Source organism: Peromyscus leucopus, chromosome 16_21 (assembly GCF_004664715.2).
Source record: "Peromyscus leucopus breed LL Stock chromosome 16_21, UCI_PerLeu_2.1, whole genome shotgun sequence".
Lineage (NCBI taxonomy): Eukaryota > Metazoa > Chordata > Mammalia > Rodentia > Cricetidae > Peromyscus > Peromyscus leucopus.
The window spans coordinates 11,173,769-11,199,176 of NC_051084.1; the positions used below are offsets into that span (position 1 = coordinate 11,173,769).

A 25,408-nucleotide genomic window follows, 5' to 3' on the forward strand; every position below is an offset into this window, starting at 1 on the left:
ACAACAGCTGTGTGGGAATGTTGTAGGAATTGGGGGGTGCCTCTTCCTCTCTCTACCATGGTCCTCTAATGGGCCCCCAGACCCTTACTGAGAATGGATGCAGAACACCAAGGACCAAATGCATCCTCTCCTGGGGTACCTAGAAGGCTCACATTTGCTCTTTGTTGTTTTGGGGTCTCTTGTTAGTTTTTTTTGAGTCAGAATTGTGCTTCATAGCCTGGGTGGCCCCAAACTTATCCCTAAGTTTAAGAACTCCAAGTAAGAAGCTGTGGTGTGTGTCTCCATATCCTGCTTCCCATTTACTCTGGGCACGAGTCCTGTGGAGGTAGAGAGGCTGGGCACGCTCCCCTGGGAGAGGGATGTCCCATAGTCAGCCTCAGCAAGGCTTCGTTGAAATCTGGTGGCCACCACGATGTGGGTGCACCCCAGTCTGAGTGGGCACTGCATCTGAAGAGGTGGAAGCATTAGGGAAGGGGTCCTGCTCCTGCCAGGACCTCCGAGGTGAGCCCCGCTGTCAGGGTTGCTCTGCACGCTCCGCGCACAGGCTCTAGTTCTTCACGGCCACTGGGTGCAGAGCGGGCAGTGTTCTGATTTCCTTGAGAGCCAAGGCCCAGGGGAGGGAAGCAGCAGCCCGGGTGCCGGCTCGCCCTGTCCTGGGGAGGGTCTGCTTCCGTTCTCCCTCCAGGTGGGTTTCGTCTGCTTGGATAGAACTCCTCATTGAGATCCTGCTAGGTGGCCCTAAAAGGAAAGTCCTGTCCCGAGCCTGCTGTGTCCTTTATGCCCAGTCTGTCATCTACCCAGCTCTGTGAGGTGGGGACTTGGCATCTTACTAGGAGTAGACTCAGGGTTAACTCGTCCGAGCTCTCCCACTTGGTAATCTTGACTCCCAACCCTGTCTACCTCCAAGTCAGGGCAGCTCGCTTTCTCTCTGGGACCACTGGGACCCTGGGAAGGTTCTGGGGCAGGGGAGCTTGTAAAGGGGGGGCGACTGTGCCGAAGGAGCCAGGCCAGGCAAAGGAGAGCGCTAACTCTGGGAAGGCTGGCCCTGGTCCCCTGAGGGAGTGGGACAGCAGAGCCGGGCCGGAGCGAGCAGGCAGCGCTGGAAGCCGGAGCGAGCAGGCAGGTGGAGCTCTCGCTCCACTCTGCACCCGGGCCTCTCTGCGGTCTGCAGCCGTTTGCATTTCCTGAAACCGGATCTCGGTGTCAGAGCCGCCCCTGGGCCGGGGCGGGCGCCTCAGCCATGGCCCTGCGCAAGGAGCTGCTCAAGTCCATCTGGTACGCCTTCACCGCCCTGGACGTGGAGAAGAGCGGCAAGGTCTCCAAGTCCCAGCTCAAGGTGAGGGGCGCCCTTGGGGCCTGGGGGGGGGGGGCTCCCTCGCTACACCAGTTCCCATCCGCCCTGTCGAGAGTCAGGCATGGAAGCCTCTGCTGCTTGGCAGGCACCTTGCCCTCCAGCAGCCCCGGCCCCTGGTGGAGTGCCGGCCCAGGGTAGGCAACAGAGCCCACGCAGCTCAGGGAACGCCTCCCAGAGGTCCCAGGCATGTGTCACCGGAGCCACCGTCCGGAACCGAGCACTCTGACTGGACGGCAGAGGTGGCACCGTGGAGTTCTGATGAGATTCAGTAGCCTGCCCCCCTTCCCAGGCTTCTTGTGGGCTCTCCAGAGTCATGCTTGGGCACGTACCCTGCTCCTCCCTGTGGCTTCCTCGGGGCTTTGAAGAAAGACAGTTAGTTAGTGCTTGCCAGTCACTTCCTTTGGAGCTGAGTGCCTCCTCCATTTGCAAAGCAAGCTGGAGAGTGAAACTGTAGTGTGGGCCAGCTAAGGGGTCATGGCTAAAGTCTCCACAGTGCTGCCGCACAGAGCACCGGCCGGCTCCACCTACCAGCCCAGGAACACAGCAGGTTGGGAAATTCGCCTTATGCCTTGAGACTTGAGGCTGAGAGTTGGGGGGAAGCTGGGCCCAGGAGAACCCCATCAGTGACTACCCCGTCGTCTTTGAACCACCTGGTCTGGACAGTTCTGAGGAGAGGAACGAGCTCTCTTCTCCCTGGGGGAGAAGCAAAGGCCTCTGCCCCTGGAGCTGCGGCGTGCTGGGGAAAGCGTCCGAGCGGCCCCACTCTCAGACCCTGCCTAGGGGTCCATTCACTCTGTAAATACTTCATCTAGTGCCCTACACGAGGCTGTGGGGCCACCACGAGGCTAGGCTGTCTCTCTGTCTCGCTTTCCCCTCAAAAGACGGGTGTGTTTACAACTTCCACGGCTGATCACCAAGACAGGAAACCTGGGAGGCCAATGGGACAGAATAGGCATGCCTCCTTCATCTCAACCTTGATATTGCTGAAGTTGGGTCCTATGAACTTAGATACTCCAGTTCTGTCCTCATCCGTCCCTTAGCTGGATTTGTGAGCATCTAAGGCTAATGCTGTACTTCCCCGGGGAAGGAAAGTCCAGTGCCACCTCTGGTCTCCGAGGGAGGCAGGTTATTCCTTCCATCCTGTGTAAGTCCAGCTCATCCAGTTGAGTTCTGCCCATGAAAGGAAACTAGATCATCCAGAACACCGGTCCTGCCGAAACTGTGCCCACCCACCTTCGTTCTATCCTGTCTCGTTTAGCACCCCACCACATGGCTTCTGCTCCCAAGATAGTATGTTCCATCTGTGACCTTTGACACCTCTCCGGGCTCTCTCTGCCTTAAACGCAGAGGGTGCACCCCTCGAGTAGTTCCCATTTTCTAGTGGTCTCTTCCAGGAAGGTCTCCCAACTAGAGCCCCTCTGTGTTAGCTTCTGACTGGCCCCATGCCCACCTCCAACACCCACAGGATGAGCATTTCTGGGGGAGAGTCTGAGAATATGCACGCCTGAACTGTGTACCTCACAGCTCAACTGGATTAACAGTGAATGTCCCACCTGCCCGACAGGAAACTTGTCCACTCTCAAACTAGCACGGAAAGTCTTGGGCCCCCGTGGAGGTGAGGCAGAAAAGGCAGGATCCCTGCATAGGAAGAGAGGGTCTCCCCCAGGCCCACAGCGGCGGACGCTAGAGTGGGAGGAAGTCGTGAGTCGTGATCGTACTGGAGGTGGGGACAGAGGCAGAGGAAATGGAGAAGTGGTCGGGAGGCAGAGGAAGAAGCGGAGCGACAGAAATCACCAGCGGGGTACACCCTGTCTTCTGTAAACACGGGGAAGGTCCTGAGGTTAGCTGGGCATAACTAAGGTGCTCCTGGCCTTTGTGGTCTCTGTGGGAGGCAGGTGGGGGGCGGCTGTACCAGCCCCGGTCTCGCAGTGTCTGTGAGTCGCTCTTCTCCCCTGAAGTGTGCAGAGTCGCCTTGGCTAGCCTGGGGACGTCCCGCTGGGGCTGAGGAGGGAAGAGAAAAGCCCAAGGGGCATCTGTGATCCCAGCACAGGGAAGCAGGACACTCCAGAGAGTCTCACAAATAAAACAATAAAGATAAAATAAATATATAAATAAATAAACCAAGAAGCCAACGAGCCCCAAGGATGGAGAGTGGCTTTGTTTTGTTTTCCCTGGAGAATAGAAGGTTGGTGGGGGGGGCGGGGTGGGGGGGGTGGAAGAAGACATGATTTCTTCTGTGAATCCTCTTACTTAGCTATTTAGTTATTTAAATCTTTGTCTGTATTGTGGGAACCACAGTGTGCATGTAGAGCCAGAGGACAGCTTAAGTTGGGTTCCCCTTCCACCAGCTGGGTCCCAGGCACTGAGCTCAGGTTGTCAGGTCGGGGGCAAGCGCCCTTATCTGCTGAGCCTTACCCTAGTATTTTCCCTTTAATCCCAGCATTCAGTATAGCCCAGGTTGGCCTCAAATTCACAGAGATCCTTCTGCCTTTGCCTCCTCCAAGTGCTGGGACTAACGGTGTGTGCCACCATGCCTGGCTGTGCATCCTTTTCAAAGGATGACTTGAAACCTACACAGAGGTCACATCTGTGACCCCAGCACTAAGGGGCGGAGGAAGGAGGATTGCTGAGAATTTGAGGTCAGCCTGGGCTACAGTGTGAGTTCTTATCCCAAAAAGCAAAACAAAACAAATTAAAAGGAAAAGGAGTCAAAAAAAAAAAAAAAAAAAAGAGTAGTCTGTGTAAGAGCGAGATCACTCCTGCTTTGTGGGGTCACTGCCCGGTGATTTGGTGATTTTATGGGCTCCTGCCGTGTGTACACCTCTGACCTCTGTCAGACAGGGGTCTGAGAGCTGGGGCTCCGCAGAATGAGCCCTTTCGATTTCTTGGGGCCAGTGTAGACATGACTGCCAACCTCTCCCTGGACCTGGGTCCCCAGGAGAAGAGCTCCACCCCACACCTACAGAGGGAAGTGGGAATACACAGAACCTTCTAGGCCCAGGGCTGCCCACCCCGAGGCCAGGGGCTGAGGGAGTCCAGATGTCTGCATACGGAAAATACAGATCTCTAGACCCCACCCCTGGAAACTCTGAGTCAGGAGGTCAGGGTGGGGCAGCCTTTCAGTTTTACCTGCTCTAGCAGAGACCCAGAGGGGGCCTCGGAGCGACACTTCCTCCTGGGCCTCCATTTCCTCACCTGTGAGAGGAGGACAAGCGTCCCTTCCTCCTGGCCCAGGGCTGATTGAGATCTGCAGTGAGCTCCTGTTCATCACTGCCCCACCCTGCCACTTCCTGTCTTGCCTGATCCCGCCCCTCACCCCACCCCTCACCCCAGGAAAGTTTAGCAGTCTGAGGTCAGCCTCTCTGTGTGGAGGGCCCTAAGTGTCTGGAGCCCCGAGTACCACCGCACCCTGACAACTGACGGCCCCGGCACTGGGCTCTGCAGATTCAGTCACAAAGGGCGGAGATGAGGGACCCCTGCGGGGCAGGTGGCTGCAGGTGAATGCCCCAAGGCAGGCAGCAGGCCAGCAGATGCAGCTTAACCGACAGAGGGTTTGCCTAGCGTGCATGGGGCCCTGGGTTGGGTCTCCAGCACTGCCTAAACTGGGCATGGTAGAGAGCACAGTAATCTTGGTACTTCGGTGGGAGAGGCAGGAGGATCAGGAGTTCAAGGTCATACAGAATGAGTTTGAGGACAGCCCAAGAATACCTGAGACTCTGTCTCAAAAAAACAAAAACAAAAACCAGGAATGGGCTAGATAGGAGATGAATGGCCCAGTGGTTAAGAGCACTGGCTGCAGCCAGGCAGTGGTGGCGCATGCCTTTAATCCTAGCACTCGGGAGGCAGAGGCAGGTGGATCTCTGTGAGTTTGAGGCCAGCCTGGACTACCAAGTGAGTTCTAGGAAAGGCACAAAGCTACACAGAGAAACCCTGTCTCAAAAAAAAAAAGAGCACTGGCTGCTCTTGTAGAGGGCCCACAAGGTAGCAAACAACTTCTGTAACTCCAGTTCCATAAACAGGCAAGATGGTGTCGACCTGGAATTCCAGCACCAGGAAACTGAGGTAGAAGGGTTGGAAGGCCAGCCTGGGCTACAGAATGGGACCCTGTCCCAAATGTTCCCTCCAGTGTTTTGTCATAAAGGCAATGTATGTTCCAGACTTCAACCACACACTGACAGGCTGTTGGGGTGGCTCAGCAGGTACAGGCACCTGCGGCCAAGCCTGACATCTCGAGTTGGATTCCTGGTACCCACCTTTGGAAGGGGAGACCTGATTCTCCATAAGTCGTCCTCTGAGCTCCACACAGACACTGTTAAAGTAACAGAGATTTAAAAAACAAGGCGGACCTTTAACCACTGTTATTACTCTGCCCAGTTATTAAGTTGCTCTGTGAAATAGTGTTATGCTGTCCCTGTTTGTGTGCTTCTGGGTGTCACCCATTCCTTAAGGACAAGAACGCCTAAGCCAAACCCTCCCCAGAGTTCAGCTGATGTCCTCCCCAGATCTGTGTTGAATATCTAAGTGACACCTGAGAACTGTGAGATGTGTACTCCACCACACACACATAAATAAATAAATGGGTCGGGTGGTGGTGGCACACACCTTTAATCCCAGCATTTGGGAGGCAGAGGCAGGCGGATCTCTATGAGTTCAAGGCCAGCCTGGTCTACAGAGTGAGTTCCAGGACAGCTAGGACTGTTAGACAGAGAAACCGTCTCGAAAAATTTAAAAAAAAAAAAAAAAAAAAAAGACCTAAAGACAACTAAGTAGTTAAGAACTCACACTGCTCTTGCAGAAGACCTAAGGTCGACTCCCAGCACCCATGTCAGAGGGCTCACAGCCTGTAACTCCAGCTCCAGGGTACCTGATGTCCTCCTCTGGTCTCTGAGAGCACCCACACTTGTGAGCAAATACACACACATAGGCATACACACATCACATGATTAAAGGTAGAGTAAATCTTCATAAAATGAAAAGAAAATATAAAACGAAAAAGAAAAGAAATGCTGAGTTAAAGGTCACATCCAGTTTAAAAGATTAAAGTTTTTTTTTGTTGTTGTTGTTGTTGTTGTTGTTGGTGGTGGTGGTGGTGGTGGTGTGTGTGTGTGTGTATTCATGAGTGTGGGTACCCTCAGAGGCCAGAAGAGGATGTCAGACCTCCTGAATTAAGGCAATTGTGAGCTGCCTGGTGTGGATGCCGTGAACTGAGCTCAGGTTCTCTGAAAAGCAGCAAATGCTCTTAACGGTGGTGCCGACTCTCCAGCCCACATCCAATTTTAAGTTGATTCTTGAACACCACAAAGATGACTAATTTACTTGTTACGGCAGTGCTCAGCTGTATTCCCAGCACTGGGATGTAGAGATCATGAGTTCAAGGTTATCTTTGGTTACATAGTGAGTTCAAGACCAGCCTTGGCTACATGAGACATATATAGATGACTAATTCACACCCTGGTGGTAGGGTTTTTTGGTTTTGGTTTTATTTTTTTGGTTTTTGAAACAAGGTTTCTCTGTGTAACAAACAGTCCTGGTTGTCCTGGAACTCACTCTGTAGACCAGGCTGGCTTCGAACTCACAGAGATCCGCCTGCCTCTGCTTCCCAAGTGCTGGGGGTAAAGGAGTACCCCACCAGCGGCCAGCTGGTAGTGGATTAGTAAAGCCCCCATTTTTCCAGTCTCCTCAGTATTTGCTGTTACTGTCTTTTTCATCTTTGGCGAATAGATAAAAAGCCACGCCTTCCACACTGGACAGACGCTCACATTCACTGTGTGCAGACCTGAGCCTGGCTCTGCGTCATCCGACACCTTGTAGCCTCCAGCAGTGATAGCCCATTTGATTGAAAACAAAACCAAGGCTCAGACTGTGAAAGGGTTTATCCAAGACCCCAGGGTCTCTCCCTCACCGGAGGGTAGCCATTTCCCTGGGGCTTTGCAGGCAGCCCCCTAGGAGGCCCTTTGAGAAGAGGCATGGCAGACGGGATAAGTAAGACTCTCGGGCAGACACTGTCGCCGTCATAGTGGTTGTCCATCACTGTCTCCTTGAGGAGGTCACGGGACGGTTAAGTGCTGGACCTTGAGCCAATGGCACCCATAGAGTGGACCGCAGATCGTTAGCCAGATGTCAGAGACAGGGGTGAACTCATGGTTTGAGGGGAAGGATACTTACTCGCTCTCACAGCCAGGATTCCGGAAACGAGGCCGGGAGAGGGGCTTACTGTAGAATCCTTACCCAGCACCTGCAAGGCTGGGGCGCGTGCACATACAAATACATGTAAATGTTTTATTTATGTGGTCTCATGTAGCCCAGGCTAGCCTCTAACTCCTAAACCTCCTACCCCCACTAAGTTGCTAAGATTACGTGTATGTGCACCATGCTCGTGGTGCATTTAAATTCTTTTTCTTTTCATTAAAAAAGCAATTTGGGCTGAAGAGCTGACCCAGTGGGTAAAGGTATTTACTGGCAAGTCAGACAACCTCCCCCACATGGTGGAAGGAGCGAACTGGACCCTTACAGTTGTCTTCTGACCTCCATGTGACTTAAGTACACCATGACTTAAGCACTGCCCTGGCCACACATAACGAATAAATGTAAGAAGACATTTTAAATCTCTTTCTACAGTGACAGGTACACAGGGAGGGACAGGTTAATAGCAGTGGCTTTTTCCCCCTTGAGACAGGGTCTCTCTGTATCTATGGCTGGCCTGGATCTCTCGCTGGAGACCAGGGTGGCCTGGAACTCACAGAGATTCACCTGCCTCTGCCTCCTGAGTGTAGGGATTAAAATCGTGCCGAATTATGCTCCACCCAGTAAGTGGGGTGATTTTAAAACTCACACTGTCTGTGATTAAGCAATGTAACAGAATTTCCCCCAAGCCACCTTTCCCCTCCTCTTCATTTTACCCAGTCTTCTTGTTCAAACTTCACTGTCGTGTTTTAGCATCCTAAACCTGTTCAGCTAAAGCCCGCCCCACACACACCATCCTGGCCACATGGCTACCATCGCTCTTTTTTATTTTTATTTATTTATTTATTTATTTTTGGTTCTTTCGAGACAGGGTTTCTTTGTATAGTTTTGGTACCTGTCCTGGAACTCACTCTGTAGACCAGGCTGGCCTCGAAATCGCAGAGATCCACCTGGCTTGGCCTCCCGGAGTGCTGAGATTAAAGGCGTGTCCACTGCCGTCCCGGCCGCTACCATTGCTCTTATTTCTCCATCTCATGAGCCATTTCTCATTTTTGAAACGCCCTCCACCTCCCTCCCCTGTTCAGAGGGGCCCTCCCTGATCAGACTCACCTGGATGCGCATGGCAGCCTGAATACCGAGTCTTTGATTAGAAATGATCAAAGTCAAGGGTTCTGCCCTGGAATGCCCCCCCCCTTGCTTCCCTGCAGATAGCCTAGCATTTGTGGGGAGCACCTGGGCTTTAGAATCTTGCTACACACTCTTGGAATCCCAAGTTCCCATCCATTCACTTTCTGAGAGACCAGGATCCCGAGTCCCGATTTATAGAAAGAAGCCACCGACTAGTAATAAAAGAACGGGAAAAGTCGCCATCTCCCGGATCTGAATGCCAGCTCTGCCAGCAGAGAAGGACCTCAGTGTTTCTTCATCTGTCGCTGGGGACATAGGTAGTCGCTGTGGGGGTGCTGTGGATGATGGAAAGTGCTGAGTATGCTCGTGAGGGATTGGATAGTGCCCAAAGAGAACTCAGCCAACGCAGGGTGGAGATGGGTGAACAGGCAGTCAATGGTCCAGACCCGATTGGGTGCGGGAAAGCAAACTGTCGCTCTGTCCAAGGTGCTGTCCCACAACCTGTACACGGTCCTGCACATCCCCCATGACCCCGTGGCCCTGGAGGAGCACTTCCGGGATGATGACGATGGCCCCGTGTCCAGCCAAGGCTACATGCCCTACCTCAACAAGTACATCTTAGACAAGGTGGGGCCTGGCTTGTGGGGAGTGCCCCTGCCTCAGGACCCTAATACCCAGCTTTGGACTCTATCTCTCCACTCTCTCCACGCTGCCCATCCGCTGCCCATCCCTGCTCCTCATCTCCGTTCCCCACCTCAGTCACCGATCCCCTATCGCCTGTCCTCTGTCTTAGCTTCCGCGTCTCCCTGCCAAAGCCCACCTCAGCCCCCCATCCTGCTCGTCTCCACCATCACTGTCTTTGCAGATTCTCCTTGGCTGTCCTGTCCCCTGGGGTTCCGCTCCTCTCTCCCTTGGTTGAGAAACTAGTTTCACTGTTATCAGGGAAATTAGGGGGAGAAGGTGGGAGATATTGGTGAAGTGCCTGGACCAGCTTGAGTTCAGTCTTGGGCCTGGCGGGAGTGGGGAGCGGGGTTTATAGATGGACGGAAGAAGCCAGGCTGGAGCGGGGATGAGGCAGCTGGCTGACTTCCAGGCCTCGTGGCAGGTGGAGGAGGGGGCTTTCGTTAAAGAGCACTTTGATGAGCTGTGCTGGACGCTGACCGCCAAGAAGAACTATCGAGCAGACAGCAATGGAAACAGTCTGCTCTCCAATCAGGATGCCTTCCGTCTCTGGTGCCTCTTCAACTTCCTGTCTGAGGACAAGTACCCCCTGATCATGGTTCCTGATGAGGTAAGGGTGACGTCAGATCCAGAGATTGAGTCACTCAGGGCCAAGCCCCTGGCAAAGCCATGAAGGATGGAGGTTGTCTTTGTGCCTTTCCATGTCCCCTGTCTTCACTGTCCCTCTGTGCCATTTTAGCCTCACCAGGCTGTCTCTGGATGCTGAGAAGTGTCCACATCACATCGCCTGTGCCTTCTTCTAGGAGAAGCAAAACTACATTTCCATCAGGGTTCTCTAAAGAAGAAAACGAACCACCAATGCTTATGTTCTGTGTCAGTGTGAATGCCCGACACACTGATGAGCATTTTAAACGGGAGCATTCAGATCAAACAGCGGATTCTTAGCACAGTCACAATCTAGGGAGGTACTTTGTTAAGGGAAGGGGGGGGCGCTTTCGCAGACAGGAAGTAACTCTCTGGTTACACAAAGTGGACAACCAAGTCTGGCCTTGACCTCAGAGGGCTTTGTTCCCTTCTTTCTTTTTCTTTTTTCTTATTAACTGGAGAGGCAGACAGACTCTAAAGATTTAGGGCATGCTGGGGGAAGAGGCTGAGAGAGTTTGGGCGCTGCCATCTTAGTTCTGGGGGGACTGAGATCTGAACTACTGCTTCCTGCTCAACTGTCACTGGAGACCCGTAGTCCCCAGGGTGACATCCCGAAAGAGAGTCTCTCAAGACTGCTGGAGCCAATGTGGACGCTCCAATCAGGTCTCTGCCAGTTGGGGCAAGGTGGCCCCTCAGAGAGTGGGAAGGCTCTCTCTGCTGTGAGAACAGACTGCAGCAGGATGTACCCCAACCACCACTTCCTGTTCCTCTGCCATGGATTTCCTGCCCCTGCCCTGCTTACCCCCAGCCCCAGTTCCATTGCTCTCCCAAAGGGAAGCATCTCAAGGGCTGGGGATTGGCTTTGGGACCAGAAAGCCGAATGGAGTGCTGGCTGCCTCCCACTTACCTGAAGTATGTTAGTCATTTTCTATATTGGTCCTTGGCTTTTGTCATATGCAAAGTTGAGGGCGTTGGGTAGGAGTTTTTTTTTTTTTGGTTTTGGTTTTGATTTTTTTGAGACATGGTTTCTCTGTGTAGCTCCCTCTGGCTGTCCTGGGACTCGCTCTGTAGACCAGGCTGGCCTTGAACTCACAGAGATCCACCTGCCTCTGCCTCCCGAGGGCTGGGAGAATGATCCTACTTTTATTTTATGGCAGAAAGCATAAACAGCACAGCATGGGGGGTGAGGGAGGCTGTTTGGGGTGTGGTTAGGGATCTAGGGTTCCCTCTCATGTCTGTCCCCTGGTTTCCACCTGTGCGTGGCCTTCCCGTACCCTTGTCCCTCGTCCCTGGTCCAGGCTCCTCTGGAGGAGCTGCTGACGTCACCTGGCTCCCCTCTCCCTTCCAGGTTGAGTACCTGCTGAAGAAGCTCCTGGGCAGCATGAGTCTGGAGATGGGCTTGGGCGAGCTGGAGGAGCTGCTGGCGCAGGAGGCTCAAGGTGCCCAGACCTCTGGGGGGCTCAGCGTCTGGCAGTTCCTAGAGCTCTTCAACTCCGGACGCTGCCTGCGGGGTGTGGGTCGGGACTCCCTCAGCATGGCCATCCAAGAGGTCTACCAGGAGCTCATCCAGGATGTCCTGAAACAGGTCAGCCTGAGAGGATTGTCGGGAAAGGGGGATGGAGACCTAGAGGACCATTGGGAGGTGGTGATGGAGACCTAGAGGATCATTAGAAGGAGGTGATGGAGACCTAGAGGACCATTAGGAGTGGGTGATGGAGACCTAAAGGACCATCAGGAGGTGGTGATGGAGACCTAGAGGACCATTGGGAGGTGGTGTTGGAGACCTAAAGGACCTTCAGGAGGTGGTGATGGAGACCTAGAGGACCATTGGGAGGTGGTGATGGAGACCTAGAGGACCATTAGAAGGAGGTGTCAGAGACTTAAAGAACCATCAGGAGGGGGTGATGGAGACCTAAAGGACCATCAGGAGGTGGTGATGGAGACCTAGAGGACCATTGGGAGGTGGTGTTGGAGACCTAAAGGACCTTCAGGAGGTGGTGATGGAGACCTAGAGGACCATTGGGAGGTGGTGATGGAGACCTAGAGGACCATTAGAAGGAGGTGTCAGAGACTTAAAGAACCATCAGGAGGGGGTGATGGAGACTTAAAGGACCATCAGGAGGGGGTGATGGAGATCTAGAGGACCATTAGAAGGAGGTAATGGAGACCTAGAGGACCATCAGGAGGGGGTGATGGAGACCTAGGAGCCCTCTCTGACTTGCCTCTGGCCGCAGGGCTATCTGTGGAAGCGAGGGCACCTGAGGAGGAACTGGGCAGAGCGCTGGTTCCAGCTGCAGCCCAGCTGCCTCTGCTACTTTGGGAGTGAAGAATGCAAGGAGAAAAGAGGCACCATCCCACTGGATGCTCACTGCTGTGTGGAGGTGAGGGCACAGTGTGCAGACAAGGGGTCAGGAGCAAGGGTGGAGGAAAGAGGGAGCTCCCTCGCTGTGATGATGGTTCCCTCACTGTGATGATGGTTCCCTCGCTGTGATGATTGATGGTTCCCTCGCTGTGATGATTGATGGTTCCTTCATTGTGATGATTGATGGTTCCCTCGCAGTGACGGTTCCACTTAGGTTAGGACACACACACCTGGCTGCCTGGAGCCATTTCTCATCCACGTCAGCACTTTTTTTTTTTCTTTCCGTTTTGTCGTGTAAGTGGTCAAAGCCAGAGTCTCTAGCATGATAGGCAGGTGTTCCGCCATACCAGCCTAGTGTCAGCACTTTAAAAAGACTGAAACCACCAACCAGACTCGGAAGTCACTGGTGGATTATTAAACTTCAAGAGAGATTTCAGAGAACATGACTCATATCTACACCGCACAGCAAATCTTTCCAGTTCTTTTTCCTTTGAGACAGGGATTCTTGTAGTCTAGCATGGCCCTGAACTTATTTATATAGTCAAGACTGACCTTGAATTCCTAATTCTCTTGCTTTTTCTACTTCTCAAATACCAGGAGTGTGTGTGTGTGTGTGTGTGTGTGTGTGTGTGTGTGTGTGTGTGTGTGTGTATACATGTTCCTGTGGGTGCATGTGCACATTCGTTTGTAGGTGTACATGCACACATATATGGACACCGAAGTTTAAACTAGGGTGTCATTCCTCAGGAGCTACCCACCTTGTTTGTGTGTGTGTGTGTGTGTGTGTGTGTGTGTGTGTGTGTTCCACACACATGTGCATATGTATATGGAGACTAGAAGTCATCCTTTGATAGAATTTCTTCAGGAGCATTTGCCTTATTTTTTGAGATAGAGTCTTATAGCTTTCTCTGGTCCACCAACCAGCTCCCAAATAAAGACATGGAGACTTCTTATTAGTTCTGAATGCTCAGCCTTATCTAATGCGTGTCCCACTCGCTCTTACAACTTAATTTAACCTGTTTCTCTTCCTCTATGTATTACCTCAGGCTTCTTACCTTTCCTTCTGTATGTCCTCCTTTTCCTGCTTCTTCTGTCTGGCTGGTGGTTGCCTGGCTGGCTGCCCTGGGTGTCTTCCTCTTTTTCTCCCTCCTTCTCTCTCATTCTCCTCTTGAGCCTAGATTCCTCCTCCTTATTCTCTCTGCCGGCCAGCCCCGCCCATCCCTCTCCTGCCTAGCTATTGGCCATTCAGTTTTTTATTAGACCAATCAGGTGCCTTAGACAGGCAAAGCAACACATCTTTACATTGTTAAACAAATGCAACATAAGCAAATGTAACACATCTTTCTGTAGTTAAATATTCCACAATGTAAGCAAATGTAACACATCTTTACACAGTTAAATATTCCACAACAGAGTCTTTCACACTGAAACCGGGGGTTCACTGGTTCAGCTAGGCTGGTGGGCCAGAGAGACCCGGGACTCTCCTCTCTCTGCCTCCTGGGATTATAGGATGCATCATCATGCCTGGCTTTTTAACCTAGTGCTGGGCTAGAACTCATGCTTACACAGCAAGCACATTGCTGAGCTACCACCCAGCGCTCCCAACCCCATTTTGTCTGTTTGTTTCTAAGGCCGAGTCTCTCACTGGCTGGCATCTTGCTATGTAGGGTAGGCTGGTAGCCATCAAGCTCTGGTATCTGCCTGTCTCCACCTCCTCGGTGCTAGTAGAAAAGCATGTACCATCATGCCCAGCTTTGATGACATCATACCTAGCTTCCTACATGGGTTCTAGGGATTGAATTGAGGTCCTTTTATAGTTGAGAATGTCATACAACTTGTCCCGATCATATTTACCTCCCATACAACTCTTCTTCAGTTCACCCCTCCCCCTCCCCTTTCCCTACTCACCCAACTTTGTATCTTTCCTTTTTTTTTTTTTTTTTTTTTTAAATCTTTCAAGATAATTCGTGCTGTCCAAATATTCTTGGATTCTGGAGAGCGGGTGACCTACCAAGGGCTACACTCTCAGAGAAAGCTGACTCTTCCTCTCCCAGCAACTAACAATTGCCATTGGCGCCACTGCTTGGGGTGGGAGGACAATGTGCCCAACTCCCCTCGTGGGATTTGGCCTGGCTTGGGCTTGCACAGGTTTTGGCCATGGTGTTGAAATGGCTGTGAGTTCAGCTGCCCTGTTTCCTTGTCGTCATCAGCTGCCTCGGGCTCTTACAGTCTTCCCACTCTCCTCCAAAATGATCCCTGAACCTCGGGAGGGAGTTTGCAGTATGTACGGATCCCCTGAGGGCTGAGCATTGTGCAATCCCTCCCTTGGCCAGTTATGGTTCACCGTGTTTATCGCCATCTACTGTGAACAGAAGCTTCTCAGATGAGGGCTGAGAGATGCACTGGTCTGTGGGGATAGGGATGACTCATTGGGAGTTAGTTAGAGACTCAGTCCGTTCAGCAGCACAATCATAGTGGGTTCTCCTCAAGCCGGGCGGCGGCGGCGGGCGGCGCATGCCTTTAATCCCAGCACTCGGTTAGGTAGAGGCAGGTGAATCTCTGTGAGTTCAAGGCCAGTCTGGGCTACAGAGTGAGTTCCAGGAAAGGCTCCAGAGAAACCCTGTCTCAAACACACACACACACACACACACACAGTGGGTTCTCCTCTAGGGCCCATGACCCCTGTAGAGCCATAGGTAGCTAAATAATGGTGTCAAGTGTGGGTATCGTCCTGTGAAGCGGGACTTGGATCTAATCAGAAAGTGACTCCCACGACGTTCAGGACACTGCTGCACCAGTGGTCATGTCTTTCCAGGCCAGTCATGGTTGCAGCCTGGAGGGCTCACAGCTGAGCATGACTGATGATGACTTTTCTCCAGTGTCCTGGACCTCCCAGCACTCTGAAAGCCAGGCAGCAGAGCTAAAGCTCCCGAGGTCACACCAGCTTGGTTTTGCCGTGCTCTGAGACTCAAGCAATTGGCGCCTTCGGCAATAGGGGCTTTCGGTCAAGTTCTGAAGCGCAAGCCCAACAGCCTGTGATGTTTGGGAATCCAGGGGACCTCGTGGGCCAACAGCTCCCACAGGAACTCACACCGGCACTAGGTTTTGAAATAGTTACCTTTCATTTATGTGTATGTGTGCCTGAGTGTGTGTATATGTGCCATATGTGTTCAAGAACCTGACGAGGTAAGAAGAGTCAGTTGCGAGCTGCCGCGAGTGCTGGGAACCGAACCCAGGTCCTCTGCACGAGCAGTAAGCAAGCACTCTTAACTGTTGAACCATTGGCCCAGTCCCCTGGAACGGGACACATTTCTACTGGATATGTTTTCATTTCTCTTTGGTAAATATTTATATAGGAATAGAATCACTGGACCTTATATGATAATTCTAACTTTTGAGGAAATGCCAATTTTTTTTCAACAGTTGTGTCATCTGATACACTCATCTGTGGGATCTAAGTATTACAGTTTCTCTATATCTTTGTTTGTTGTTTTTATATTAAAGATTTATTAAGGGCTCTCAGGATTCAGGAGACTGAGGCAGGGAAGACTGGAGGTAGAGGCCAGCCTGGGCTGAGGATCAAAACCTTATCTCAAGAAAAAATAATCAGTTACCCAAGCCTTTATCCACTTTTGTTACATAAGGAAACAGGTGTTGGACAAGCCTCCAGACATCTCAGAGCCAGTTTCTTTCTGTACGAAGTGATGCCTGACAGGAATATATCGATAAATGTTATATAGAAAACATCAGTGCAGGGGCTGGAGAGATGGTGCAGTGGTTAAGAGCACTGGCTGCTCTTCCAGAGGACCGGGGTTCAATTCCCAGCAAGGCAGCTCACAACTGTAACTCCAGTTCTTGGGGATCTGACACCCTCACACAGACATACATGCAGAAATAAAGATAAATAAGTCATAAAAAATGTTTTAAAAAAAATTTCCAGCCTGGTCTACATAGTGAGTTACAGGACAACTAAGACTACATAGTGAGTGAGACGCTGTCTCAAAAAACAAAAAAAAAAAAAAAAAAAGAAAGAAAGAAAACACTATTTCAGACAGCTGTTATTTTCCCATGGAACATACATTTAGCAGAGGCAAAAGCGCCAGACACGCCCCTGTAATACCAGAATCCACAGACCATGAAGAACAAGCGTCACTCAAGAGACTAAGTGGAAATCAGCAGTGGTGAGGACCCAGGCACATGTTCAAGCATGTTACTACATCTTGTGGAGAGATACCACGATGAAAATGGCGCCGGCTAGCCTTCAAAGAACGAAAACCAGAACTGTGGGCACACAGGCACCCCAGTAACTAACCATCCACCCCAGACCAAGCCTACTCCTGGCAGGGTGGGGACGGTCCCAGAGAAGATGGTCAGCCAGGAGGAGCAGGGGGCTGGAGCTGGGGCACTGCTGGGGCAGATGTGGCCCCCATCTCAGTGAAGTCATCTGACCTGGGCCATTAACCCCTCTCCTAGGTGCTTCCGGACCGCGAAGGAAAGCGCTGCATGTTTTGTGTGAAAACGGCCAGCCGCACCTACGAGATGAGCGCCTCCGACACACGCCAGCGCCAGGAGTGGACGGCCGGTGAGTGCCTGCCTGGGTCTGCCTGGACCTCCGGTCACTTCATCCGAGTGACCCTTGGAGGCCCTTGGCCGTGGTGGCCTAGGCATCGGCTGACTCCGTCCCACTCGGCCCCTAGCCATCCAGACCGCCATCCGGCTGCAGGCGGAGGGGAAGACGTCGCTGCACAAGGACCTGAAGCAGAAGCGGCGGGAGCAGCGGGAGCAGCGCGAGCGGCGCCGGGCAGCCAAGGAGGAGGAGCTGCTGCGGCTGCAGCAGCTGCAGGAGGAGAAGGAGAGGAAGCTGCAGGAGCTGGAGCTGCTGCAGGAGGCGCAACGGCAGGCAGAGCGGCTGCTGCAGGAGGAGGAGGAGCGCCGCCGCAGCCAGCACCGGGAGCTGCAGCAGGCTCTGGAGGGCCAGCTGCGGGAGGCGGAGCAGGTGAGGCTGTCCAGAGGGCGGGGCAGGGAGGACCCGGGCAGGGCTAAGGCAGTGGGCGGAGCCTCTGGGCGGGAGACTTTGGGGACCGAGTCCGGTGAGAGGGTGGGGCGGGGTCATGACGGAAGCGTGACAGGAAGAGAGGACCAGGGCTGGAGGATGCTGTGGGCGGGGCCTCGCCGAAGGGTGGAGGATAATGTGGGCGTGGCCTAATGGGTGGTGGGGTGGGGCCGTAATAGGGGGTAGAGCCTCGGGCAAACCCCTGTTGTAGAATGGGACCTAGTGCAGAAACCATTTAAGGGGCAGGACTTGGGCTGAAAAAGCTGTTTAAGACTTGTTGATTGCAAATAGTTTGGAACGGAGTCAATCTGGACTTGAACTACATTTTAACAAAACCAGTTTGGGGACTAGAAGCTGGGATTTGTAGGTAGGACGCATGCGGAGGGCCGAGTAGACGTGCAGAAACAATTCAATTTATAATTTGAGAAAACTCAGTTCTAGGCCATGGAGCTGGTTCAGAGGGTAAAGGTGCTTCCCGCACAAACCTAGCATCCTGAATTCTATTCCTGGAATCCGCTAAAGATAGGCCGAGGAAGCCGGCTCCACAAAGTCGTCCTCTGACCCCCGTAGGCACGCGGTGGCGTGTGTGCCCATTACACCTCCACCTTAAGAGCTCACTGAGCCCAGTCCAGCACGCACTGTCTCTCTGTGTCAGTAACTAGAACTCTGTTCACGGGGTTAGGATGAGGATTCGGTGAAGAAATACTCGTAAGGAGTTCAATGAAGCAGGCCGGGTGTCTCACCTCCTGTAACCTCAGCACTGAAGGGGTGGAGGCAGGAAGGTCAAGAGTTTGAGGTCATCCTTGCTATTTAGAGAGTTTGAGGCCAGTCTGAACCTCCGGAGATCCTGTTGCAAAGAACCAAGTGTGGCTGGAGTGATGGCCCCAAAGTTAAGAGCACTGGCCGCTTTTTCATGTTGTTTGCTTTTTGCTCTCTTGGGGGGGGCACCACCCAGCTCCCACATAAATCACACATGGAGGCTTATTCTTAATCATAAATGCCCAGCCTTAGCTTGACTTGTTTCTAGCCAGCTTTTCTTAACTTAAATTGCCTAGTCTATCTTTTGCCTCTGGGCTTTTACCTTTCCTTATGTCTGTAAATCTTACTTTCACTCTTACACCGTGGCTGGGTGGCTGGGTGGCTGGCTGGCTGGCTGGCTGGCTGGATGGCTGGATGGATGGATGGCTGGATGGATGGATAGATAGATGGGTCGCTGGGTGCCTGGCTGGGTGGCTGGTCCCAAGAGTGCTCCTCTTCCTCTTGTTCCTTTTTCCTCCCAGATTTCTCCTATACAGTCTCTCTGCCTGCCAGCCCCGCCTATCCTTTCTCCTGCCTTGCTATTGGCCATTCAGCTCTTTATTAGATCATCAGGTGTTTTAGACAGGCACAGTAATACCTCTTCACAGAGTTAAACAAATGCAACATGAACAAAAGTAACACACCTTAAAATTATATTATACATTTTCGGAGGACCCAGCTTGGGCTCCCGGCACCCACATGGCAGCTCAGAACCAGGCAGCAGACCCCACACCCTCTTCTGGCCTCTGTGGGCACTGTCCCCACATCGTGCCAGACATCTATGCAGCTAAACACCCATCCACATGAATAAAAACTTTTAATAAAAGAGAGAGAGAGGCTGGGAGGTGGTTGAATACGCCTTTAATCCCAGCACTTGGGAGGCAGAGCCAGGAGGATCTTTGTGAGTTCGAGGCCAGCCTGGTCTACAGAGCGAGATCCAGGAAAGGCTCCAAAACTACACAGAGAAACTCTGTCTCGAAAAACCAAAAAAAAAAAAAAAGAGTTCAATAGCTTTTGGTTGTCGTTATAACTGCAGTCCCTGGTACCCACCATAATGATATTATAATTGTGAGGGTAGGAGCTAGGAAGGGATTACCTTAATTTAATATGTTGTTTTATTGTGATATAACATTATGGTGTTTAATTACATGTAATTATAATTGGTGTTGTTTGTGTGAGGTGCTGGAGGGCAAACAGGGCCGTGGTCATACTAGGCCAGCTAAGCCCCAGCCCCAGCAAACGTCTAATTATTATTTCTAAGGCCAGTGCAAGGAAAGAATAATTTGAGGTATCAGGCTCTTGGACAGGTCAGATCAGGAAACCCCAACTGAAGACCCTCCATACCCAGCCAGGCAGAGCCTGGGAAAGGCAGTAAGCAGCCTGTCTGCCTCCTCGGTCCCACTGACCGGCTCTGCGCTCCCCACAGGCCCGGGCCTCTATGCAGGCTGAGATGGAGCTAAAGAAGGAAGAGGCAGCCCGGCAACGGCAGCGCATCGCGGAGCTGGAGGAGATGCAGGAGCGGCTGCAGGAAGCCCTGCAACTGGAGGTGAAAGCTAGGCGGGATGAGGAGGCCGTGCGCCTCGCCCAGACCAGGTAGGCACGAGGACCCGGGTCCCTTGGCCGCCAGGGCCGGAGCGGACCTCCCTCCGCCCCTCGCTCTGAGAGGTCCCTGTGCTCTCCGGGCAGGTTGCTAGAGGAGGAGGAGGAGAAGCTGAAACAGCTGATGCATCTGAAGGAGGAGCAAGAGCGCTACATCGAGCGAGCGCAGCAGGAGAAGCAGGAGCTGCAGCAGGAGATGGCGCTGCAGAGCCGTTCTCTGCAGCAAGCCCAGCAGCAGCTGGAGGAGGTGCGGCAGAACCGGCAGAGGGCGGACGAGGACGTGGAGGTGAGGCGCCGCGGGAACCGGGAGAAGCTGGGGGAGTCAGCGTGTCACTGCGCCTGCCCAGGAGCCAAGCTCCCTTTCTTCAAACGCGCATTATCATCCCCTGACAGTGTTACCGCCTACAGGTTGCTTAACCTCTCTGAGTCTGGAGTCTCTCATCTGGGAGAGGAAACAGATAGCTCTCGTTACCACAATGAAACAAGCTACCACATGGTATTTAGTATGTAAATGCAGAACACACCTGTATTTGCCAATAATATAATTAACCTGGGCAGAATTCCCTCCTCCTGCTCTTCTAAGCCCTAGATTTGTACACACTCCCTGGAGCTCGAATCTCTATAGATAAGGGTTCTAGGTTTGTTTGTTTTTTAAATGTCTTTTTAAATTTTTTTTATTCACTTTTATGTGGATGGGTGCTTTGTGTGCATGTATGTCTGTGTACCATGTGAGGGCAGTGCCCACAGAGACCGGAAGGTGGTAGTGTTGGATCCCCTGGGTCTGGAGTTACAGACAGCTGTGAGCCACCATGTGGGTGTCCAATCCTGGTCCTCTAAAAGCAGCCAATGCTCTTCACTGCCGCGCCATCTCTCCAGCCCGGTGATGTCTTTTAGGGCCTGGGAATGTGCATGTCTAGCATGCACAAAGCCCTTGGTATGTTCACCAGCATTGTTTGTATCAGGCATTGTGGCTGTAATCTGAACACTCAAGAGCTGGAATAAGGATAAGTTCACAGTGATCACCGGCTACATAGTGAGTTTGAATACACGAGGCCTTGTCTGATGAAAGGAAATTAAATAAATACATTTTTTTAAAGCTTTTTTTCTGGGTGTGGTGGCACAGGCCTTTAATCCCAGCACTCAGGAGACAGAGGCAAGTGGATCTCTGTTGAGTTCTAGGCCAGCCTGGTCTAGAGTGAGTCAGGCCGGCCAGAGCTACATATAAAGTCTAAAAAGCTTTTATTGAGGCTGAAGTGATGGCTCATGGGTTGAGAGCATGTGCTGCTCTTCCAGAACACCCAAGTTCAATTCCCAGCACACCTATCAGCAGGCTCCCAACCACCTGTGGCTCCCGCTCCAGTGAGCTCCAATCCTCTGGCCCCTGTGGGCACCTGCACTCATGCGCACACACCCAGTCGTAACATACATAATTTAAAACAATAAAAAGAAATCTTAAAGGTGCTCTTATTTTATCTTTCTGGCTGACACAGTCGTGGCAAAAACAGTTCGGAGACTGGAGATGGGCCAGTGGATAAGAACACTTGCTCCCCTTCAGGGGACCCAGGTTTAGCTGCTAGCACCCTAGCTCATGGCCACCCACAACACAGAAGGCCTGGATCTGCCCACCCAGCCGACCCACCCCTGCTTAGGGTCCTGAGTGCTGGCGCAGAGACTCTCCTACAAGGTCCTTGTTATACAGTGCTTTGGTACTCAGTGTATGTCCCTGGACTGGTCATTTAACCTGTTTCAAATGTGACTGTGTTAACTTCTGCTCAGGAAGTTAGCATGTCTTAGCAGCTCCGTCGATGAAAATGATGATGACTGCTGAACCTTTGGGAAGACACGAGCCCCCCGAAGTTGGAGGCAAACCCTGACGTTTTATGGACACCCGTGGGCTTTTTTTTTTTTTTTTTTAAAGATTTCTTGATTTTATGTGATGTGTATGTGCACAACATGCATGTAAGTGTCCTTGGTGGCTAGAAGAAGGCATTGGATCCCGTAGACCTGGAGTCACAGGTGGTGTGAGCTGCCACATGGATTCTGGGAACCAAGCCTGGGTCCTCTGCAAGAGCAGCAAGTGCTCTTGACCACTGAGTCATCTCTCCAGCTTGCTTCCCCCACCTTTTTTGAGGCAGGATCTCATGTAGCCCATGCTGGCCTCTAACTCATTATGTAGCCCGGGCCATGACCTCCCCCTTTCTCTATATCCAAGTATATATCCCAGACACGCACCGTCATGGCCAGCCTCACATGAGTTTCCCAGGGAGATGATGAGCTGCTGCAGTCAGAGTCTCGGGCTCTGACCCTGGTTCTGACCCATCCCCACCACCTGCTCCACAGGCTGCCCAGAGGAAGTTGCGCCAGGCCAGCACCAACGTGAAACACTGGAATGTCCAGATGAACAGGCTCATGCATCCGATTGAGCCGGGAGGTGAGCCTTCCCTGGCTTGGGGTGGACAAAGAGAGGCTTCCACATCTGCTGGGCCACGGAGGTGGAACTGAAGGTCAAAGGTCTCCCTCCCTCTCCCAGGGCTAAGGCAAGACCTTCCCTTCTCCCTCGCAACTCACTTTCCTCCTTCCGACCTCTCTTCCCTCCGCCAGATAAACGTCCGACCACCAGCAGCTCCTTCACCGGCTTCCAGCCCCCTCCACTTGCCCGTCGGGACTCCTCTCTGAAGCGCCTGACCCGCTGGGGTTCCCAAGGCAGCAGAACCCTTTCAGGCCTCAGCAGCGAACAGAAGTCCCTCAATGGTGGGGATGAGACTCCCATCCTGGCTTCTGCCTCTCAGGAAGATAAACTGGATCCGGCACCAGAAAATTAGCTTCTGATGACTCCTGTTCTTCTGATGCTGTGTCTGCTAGGACCCGGCTACAGCAGGCCTGAGGGTGACTCCAGCCTCTGGGAGAGGTCCTGGGGATACGGGCCAGGCCTGCCGACCAGAAGCTAGTCCAAGATAAGGTGTGGTTGTCATTCTTACTGGGCCCAGGCCATAGAGGCTGTCTGGGGTATTAATACTCGAGACTATGGTTCTGTGCCTCAGCCTCAAGGACCCTGTGATCAGGGCTGGGAAAGAAACTGAACAATTAAGACAAAGGTCATCTGCCCCCTCCCCTGCCCAGACTACCAGCAAGTCATGGAGGCATACTTCCAAATAAAACTGTTCCCGTCTGCCCACTGCTCCTGCCCCTCTCTGTCCCTCTCTCAAGTTCAAGTTCAAGGTCCCAGAGGCAGCAGGTGTGGTGAGGTGGTTAGGAGTATGGACTGTGGGTTGAACCTGACTCTGCCACTTTCTAGTGGGTGAACTTCACTCCCCATGCTGGTCAATGGAGAGGATCACAGTCCCCATGGAGAGGGCCTGTGAGGAGCACAAGCTCGCACTCACATTTAATGATAATAACTACTCATCATTAGTGTTATCTGAAGTGGTTATTGAGCATCTGTTGAGTGCCTGGAGGCCACCTACATCTCTTCATTCCCAGAGCAGCCCTAAGAGCCACTGGGTTACTATATCACAATACCAGATTGGGCAATTTGTCCGAAGCCTTCCAAACTTGCTTTTTGTCCCATGTTCTCTGAACACGGACCTCGCTCTCTCAGACAAGAGATCTGAGAGTCTGGACTCCACAAAGTTTGCGTCCATTTTCATGCCCCTCACCCGAAGCCTAGGAGGTTCACTAGGCTCGCTCTCCTTTTTGGTCTTGTACCTCTTTCTAGTGTGCTTTAAATCTAGATTGTTACCCCCCTTGCTCATGTGTTGAATGCTTGTCCCCAGCTAGGGGCACTGTTTCTGGGAGACTGTGGAGCTTGTAGCAGGTGGGACCCACCTGGGAAGTGGGGTCACCGTGAGGCCAGCCCTGGTTCTTCTCTGCTCTCTGTTGCCTGAATGTAAACTGAACTGCTTCGCCATGCCGCCCTGCTGAGATGGAGCGAGCCCTCCCAAACCTAAGCAGAAAGAAATCTTTCCTCCCTGGGGATGCTTGTGGCAGGCACTGTCACGTGACACAGAACAGTTAATGTGCCCTCCTTTCCCATCCTCATAGCTGCTCAGTGTGAACCGTTGACGGTTTGGCCCTATGTTAAATAAACTGCCAAACCTGATCAACTGGATTCTTGGGGCCACTCTCAAATCCACCCCAGCGGTGCTGTATCCAGGGGGCCACTGCCACATGCTGGTCTTTGTCAGCTCCTAATTAAGAAATCCACTGAGACCCCCTTCCAGTCCTGCTGTCTGGATGAGATCTCCAGAACGCAGGTGTGATCGCGACTCTTTTTCCTTTCCAGCTCCTTGGTGCCGTCTAAAAGGGTTTGTTGTTATTGTTTGAGATGGGAGCTCACTCTATAGCCCAGGATGGCCGCCAACTCAGCATGCTCCTGCCTGAGTCTGTCAAGTGCCTGAGTCGGTCAAGTGCTGGGATTACAGGTAGACACAACCACACTTAGCTACATCCAAGAGTTAATTTAATGTGTGTATGTGTGTGTGTAGTGTGTGTGTGTGTAGTGTGTGTGTGTGTGTGTGTGTGTGTGTGTGTATGTGTGTGTAGTGTGTGTGTGTGTGTGTATGTGTGTGTAGTGTGTGTGTGTGTGTGTGTGTGTGTGTGTGTGTGTGTGTGTGTAGTGGGTAGCTGTTACAGCTTTGACCTGGAAGTACCACCCCCATTGAGGCTTCAGTAACTGTCACGCTGGAGGTAGACCGAGCAGCGTTCTCCAGAGAACACCTCTGGACTGTGCTTTACCTTTCTCAGACCCTGCAACCTATCCCTTCACTTGTAAGTTACCCCACAAAATCAACCTCCCTTTTCACTATGTGGAGTTGCCTTAATATTTCAACCAATATCTGGCGCCCAACATGGGGCATGAACCCGCGACCCTGAGATGAAGAGTCTCGGCCCAGTGTTCAGGATCCAGGAACCAAGAGAGCTGGCCCATCTGGATCTCGGGTCTTCAGGGGTCCTGTCTCGGCTTATAGGCGTGACAGTTACAGAAGCCTCAATGGGGGTGGTACTTCCAGGCCAAAGCTGAAACAGATACCCACTGTGTGTGTGTGTGTGTGTGTGTGTGTGTGTGTGTGTGTGTGTGTATGTCACATGTGCCATGGTGGTGTGTAGCGGTCAGAGGAAAACTTTCAAGAGTCAGTTCACTCCTTCTAACACGTAGCCCCAGGAATCAAACTCAAGTCATCACGCTTGGCAGCATGCTCTACCCACTGAGCCATCTTCCTGGATTTGCACTGTGAGTTTTGACAGTCAAGTTTGCCGGCCCGCTTCCTTGTGGGAAATGAACCCAGGAAGACTTGCTACAATTTTGCCTCAGGGATCTAGGCTCAGCTTTCTCTTCCTCCTAGGTCTCACCACGGCGGTGCTTTCTCCTCGGTTCATGTCACAGCATTTGTAACTAAGTGCTGGCGTTCCTTGAAGGCAAAGACTTCAGTTCTCCAATGCTATCCCCAGCGCCTGGCCCAGGGCTTGCTTTTGAGAAATCTGTGTGACAAACGTGTATTGGATGGGTGTGATGCAGGACTGGGTGTGACGCAGTTAGAACATGATGACAGAGTGGAGACTGGAGTTCAAGCCCATCCCTCATCCAGTTCCGTGAGTCAGGAGGATG

General features: G+C 52.3%; 1 protein-coding gene across 1 annotated transcript; it reads left to right on the plus strand.

Moving 5' to 3' along the window:
* The first annotated feature begins 1,180 nt into the window (after positions 1-1,180).
* On the plus strand, positions 1,181-23,902 carry Def6 (DEF6 guanine nucleotide exchange factor). Its single transcript, XM_028888412.2, has 11 exons — positions 1,181-1,336; positions 9,152-9,292; positions 9,771-9,956; positions 11,340-11,576; positions 12,226-12,372; positions 16,827-16,935; positions 17,051-17,349; positions 19,631-19,797; positions 19,891-20,089; positions 22,144-22,234; positions 22,405-23,902. The coding sequence occupies exons 1-11, from the start codon at positions 1,241-1,243 to the stop codon at positions 22,623-22,625; spliced, it is 1,893 nt and encodes a 630-aa protein (XP_028744245.1). The 5' UTR covers positions 1,181-1,240; the 3' UTR covers positions 22,626-23,902.
* The last annotated feature ends 1,506 nt before the right edge of the window (positions 23,903-25,408 follow it).

What these genes read in the sequence shown, in the direction of transcription:
- Def6 (XM_028888412.2), top strand. Translation starts at nt 1,241, where the DNA reads ATGGCCCTGCGCAAGGAGCTGCTCAAGTCCATCTGGTACGCCTTCACC. An exon ending in ATGCTCACTGCTGTGTGGAG is followed by an intron (nt 12,373 to 16,826) that starts GTGAGGGCACAG and finishes CCCCTCTCCTAG; the next exon opens with GTGCTTCCGGACCGCGAAGG. An exon ending in GCGCCAGGAGTGGACGGCCG is followed by an intron (nt 16,936 to 17,050) that starts GTGAGTGCCTGC and finishes CTCGGCCCCTAG; the next exon opens with CCATCCAGACCGCCATCCGG.